The sequence below is a fragment of the Ictalurus furcatus genome, chromosome 6 (genome assembly GCF_023375685.1).
Source record: "Ictalurus furcatus strain D&B chromosome 6, Billie_1.0, whole genome shotgun sequence".
NCBI lineage: Eukaryota > Metazoa > Chordata > Actinopteri > Siluriformes > Ictaluridae > Ictalurus > Ictalurus furcatus.
In genome coordinates, this window is record NC_071260.1 from 32,501 (window position 1) to 37,046 (window position 4,546).

General features: G+C 40.1%; 1 protein-coding gene across 3 annotated transcripts in view; it reads right to left on the reverse strand.

Moving 5' to 3' along the window:
- Positions 1 to 3,711, reverse strand: part of glb1l (galactosidase, beta 1-like) — a 13,154-nt gene extending 9,443 nt beyond the window's left edge. Inside the window, exons 1-4 of one of the 3 annotated variants that reach the window (XM_053626073.1) lie at positions 3,504 to 3,711; positions 3,075 to 3,238; positions 2,549 to 2,699; positions 63 to 123 (exon numbers count right to left, since the gene is read on the reverse strand). In XM_053626073.1, the coding sequence (XP_053482048.1) occupies positions 63 to 123; positions 2,549 to 2,699; positions 3,075 to 3,238; positions 3,504 to 3,668 (541 nt within the window). In that variant the 5' untranslated portion in view covers positions 3,669 to 3,711. The remainder of the gene's footprint in view (positions 1 to 62; positions 124 to 2,548; positions 2,700 to 3,074; positions 3,239 to 3,503) is intronic. The other 2 variants (XM_053626072.1, XM_053626074.1) reach the window with 2 other exon arrangements.
- Between the last annotated feature and the right edge of the window lie 835 nt (positions 3,712 to 4,546).

The window sequence follows — 4,546 nt, forward strand, 5'->3', positions numbered from 1 at the left end:
CAGTCAGCAAGCTAAGAAAAAAAAATCAGCTCTCATGTAAATGTCTGGATGCTAAAGTGTACCTGAATCTGCTGACCGCAGGATAATTTTGGGGTTGTGGAGCAGCCATGCAGGCAGACCTCCCTGAAAACACACACGTACACACACACACAGCATGCACTCAGCATGTTTACATCATACATAACTACTAGTCATGTGTTTAGACTCTCTGTCAGGAATTAACTGAATTTGCTGATCTATGTGCTATACTGATAATTAGCCTGTTAGCTGGTTCTGTGACACAGCACTTTTTACGGTTTAGTTTGTGCTAAACGTAGACTCCAATATGAACGTGTCTATCACACGCCTATCAGTCTGTGGCCATCAGTGTCTTGTTAGAACTTAGTGGATGTTTAATGTTCTTGAAAGAACATTAACTTTCCCTTTCCAGAACCTTCAAACTGACCGTCCCTCAGTGGTGGATTGAAGTTTCTATCTCAATCCGGACAGCAGAATCTGTCACTATCTTCAAAAAATCTCTGAAGATCCACCTCTTCCGTGAAAACTTAACTAACCCCTAACTTAACTAACCCCCACCCCTTAAAAAAGTAAAGCCTTAAAAAAGACCAACATTCTAGAGCAGAGTTTCTCAACCTTTTGTAACTAAAGCCCCCCCAAGCCTTCCCTATCATGTGCCCTCCCCCATATTGGAGGAGACCAGGTATAATGATTATCTATTCTATATAAAATCTATCCATCTACCTATCTATCTATAATCTGTTTTTGATAGTTAAATACATGATAGGTTTTTTGCTTTTGAACTTTTTTAATTACTTTTCATAACTTGTGATTTTTTAAAATAACTTATGACTTTTATTAAACTATATAACTTACAGGTATGGAACATGAATGATCAAAAAGGTTTCGAAACACTATAACTACTTTGAACAAGAGAACTAGGCTGTAATAACGTGGACTATTTTACATGTAAAACATGCCATATTATATTCGTCTTGTGTTCTAAAAAACGTTCGCATATGAATGCTGTAAACTGGGATGAAGAGCGCGTCTCGTTATCCATGACACTGGTAAATCTCCGACTCTCAGCCCCTCACTGAACAGGAGACGCAGAGAGAGGTGTGAGTGCAGCGGGAAAGCACGACCACACGCTTACAGGACAGTACTGGTGATATTTGGAAAGTCACTAAGGTTTGTCCAAAAAGTCGCTAGGCGCTTTTTTTTTGCAACAACAAAAAAAGTCACTAAACGGCTCTGAAAGGTCGCTAATTTAGCAACACTGGTCTGCACTGACAGCTACATAAAAAGCAGGATGAGCTCCACCTCTCCCTAGCAAAAAGAAAATACAGAAGGAGAGAGAACGCAGAGTTTTTCAATTTATGCACATCCTATATGAAAAGCAATAAAATACTCAAATGATGCAATGTCTGTGAATTGTAGAAAAAAAAATAAAATAAAATAAAATACAAAAATTTGCACTTCCCTTCCAGTCTCTCTGCGCCCCCCGGGTTGAGAACCACTGTTCTAGAGATACCACAATCATATACAGAGCCTTAAATTCTGAGACGTTCTAATAAAAACACAGACTAGTTACTATTTTGAGGCATTTCTTCATGCACACTATATCTTTACTTTTTATTCATTACTGTATTAGAAGATAAACAAAGGCTGTGTTCCAAATATATTTTTAAATACCCCCTTGTCCAGTTCCTCTCGAATTAAACTGAGTGTGCATCGGAATGTGTAAAGGACATTAGATAGTCCAGAACTGGGATGTTTGGATGCTGTCACTCCCCCACTTTCACACCTTCACCCAGGTGTGTTGATGGTGGAGTGTCTGGCCTCCTTATGTCCCAGGGAGTCCTCATGTCTGTGTTACGTTCTGATTCTCCCTTTTAGTTATGATGTTATAGCTAGTCTTGCCGGAGTCCCTGCTTTTACTCACGCAAACTACACTGTCCTTAACCATTACAGGACAACAACCATACCTAATAATCTCTCTCTCTCTTTCCCTCTCTCTCCCTCTCTGTCGAGCTACACATGATACTCCTGAGATGCCAGTGATCCTGACCCCTTCTGCTCTCCGGACCTGCCTGATCCAACCTGATGTCCTACTTCTGGTTGGAGTTCTCATCAGTTGGAAGTCACATGCTGCTGCTGAGGATGTCCCCCCATGGTGCAGCCTAAAGATCACTGAGATTACTGAGGATGGTTAACTTAAAAACCATAAAGATGGTTCTGGAACTCATATGAACAGTTAGTTCGAGTAGTGGCCCTTTCTACTCCTCCTCCAGCTGGTGGGCGGCAGGAGTATGGTCCCATGTAGCTCGTTTGGGCCCCATGGGTAAGGTCCCGACTGCCAGGTGCTCACCGATGAGCTCCCCTCACAGGCCTGGCTCCAGGGTGGGGCCCCGGTTTACCTATTCCGAACAAGGTATCTTGGTCCTTGGTTTCTTTCTTTCATAAGGATCTCTGACTGTGTTAATCATGTATACATTTTATACTGTACATTATTAATGTCATGTTCATGTGTGAGATGTATAACCCTCACCATTTCCCACTCGGCACAGATGTAAGGTCCGGGCCTCAGGATCACCAGCAGGCCCGTCTCATTGGCCAGATGGAGGAAATATTCCAAATCTCTGTCCCCCTCAAAGTTGTACACGCCTTGCACTGGCTCATGGAAGTTCCAGGGCACATACCTGTAATAACATTAATAACAGTCTTAATGAACACAGCAAATGATACTGCAATGATCATTGCATTGTGTGTGTGTTTGTGTGTATGTGTGCGTACGAGAGAAAATTATAGACATATTCTAATAAGTCACATTTCTAATGAATTCTAATTGTAGAGTTATTTAGTTCTAAATAAAGGAATAGACAAGTCTGATCACAGTCTACAGGGTTCTAATACTTTCCTCCAGAACTTTTCCAGACATTTCTGGACTGATTTTTCTTTTTTATTTGTATGTTGTGTTGCTAATTTCTAAAGATACTGAAAAAGGAACTCAGTAAATGTGATGTGTGTTAGTGAGACCATGTTAGTGTTATTATGTTTGATCACCCTCAGCTTACACCTGAATGGCGTTGAGGCCGCTCATGTACATCTTCATCAGTCTGTCCTTCCAGTAGCAGCGTGGGACTCGGAAATAATGAACACTGCCGGAAACAAAGCGGAAATACTGTTCGTCTTTCAGGAAGCAGTCGTTACTGTAGTCTATAGAGAACGAGCGCTCTGCCTAAAACATTCAAAATATATTAAATAAAGTTTAAAAACGACAGGAAAATATTATCTCATAAAACAGTTTAAAATGTTTAACTGCACTTATAATTACAATCATTGATATTAATTTAATAATTAATCATGTGATCTGTAAATATTTAATTGAATATTTAGTCTTTTATACTGGTGTATTTAAAATTTCTATGTTAATTATAACAGTAACATTATAAAAAGTTGTAGTATGATGACTGTGTGTGTGTGTGTGTAAAGTCTGCACTTACCGACACACTGATCATTACCGCGGTGATAAACACACACATGCACACACAAAGTGCCTGTTTCGTCATATCTAAGATAAAGCAGTAAATTAATCCTCTGTGACTGACATTAATTAAACGTGTGTGTGTGTGTGTGTGTGTGTGTGTGTATTCAGAGTTGTGCTGCATAAAGCGCTTCTCTTTCACTGACTAAGCCTCAATGCGCTGATCATATGACTGACCTCAGCCCGCCGTCCGCAAGGTCCTAAAGCCCAAATGTTTCTCTGTATAGATACACGTCTCAGTGTGTATATCTGTGTTAAACACACGGGGGCGCCACAGTACAGAAAATCTGTCCACAGATCGCGAATCAGAATAGCACTCAGTTTGCGTTCCAGACAGTACCAGAGCCTCCATCATTTAGATGGAGATTACTGTGGATGGAACCACATACAAACCATAAAGATGGCTGTGGATGTTGTTCCTTGGACCTTAGGACTGCAGTTGTTACGAGCAGTTTATGCCCAATCACTGAATAGTTAATAACATCAACACAATCGACTTAAAGTCAAAACTATAATAAATTCAGAAATGACTCTGATGCTCATATTCACAAGTTGCTCATAAGTTCCTTTTTACACAATTGCACTTTTTGACCATGTAGCACGCAGTTATAGAAGGGATTTATTTATAATATTTATAATTTATAACTGAAACTAACCTGAACCCTTAAAGTAGTTACGAAACTGACTCAAACATTCAGAGTAGTAGTGAAACCTAATACCTAAGCATACCTAATAATTTCTCTCTCTCCCTCTCTCTCTCTCCCTGTCTCTCTCTGTCGAGCTACACATGCTACTCCTGAGATATTACTGATATTAGATATTACACCCCTTCTGCTCTAGCTTTAGCACTACATTTACCACAAACAGTTCTGCACTCAAGTCTCCATCAGTGACCAGTGGAGAAGTTCAACAAAACAGACTTCATGTAGAAACTGTAGAAACTGAAAAAGTTTTCTTTCTTCTCCCGGGTGCATATGATGATTCCTATTCGAGGATCGATCA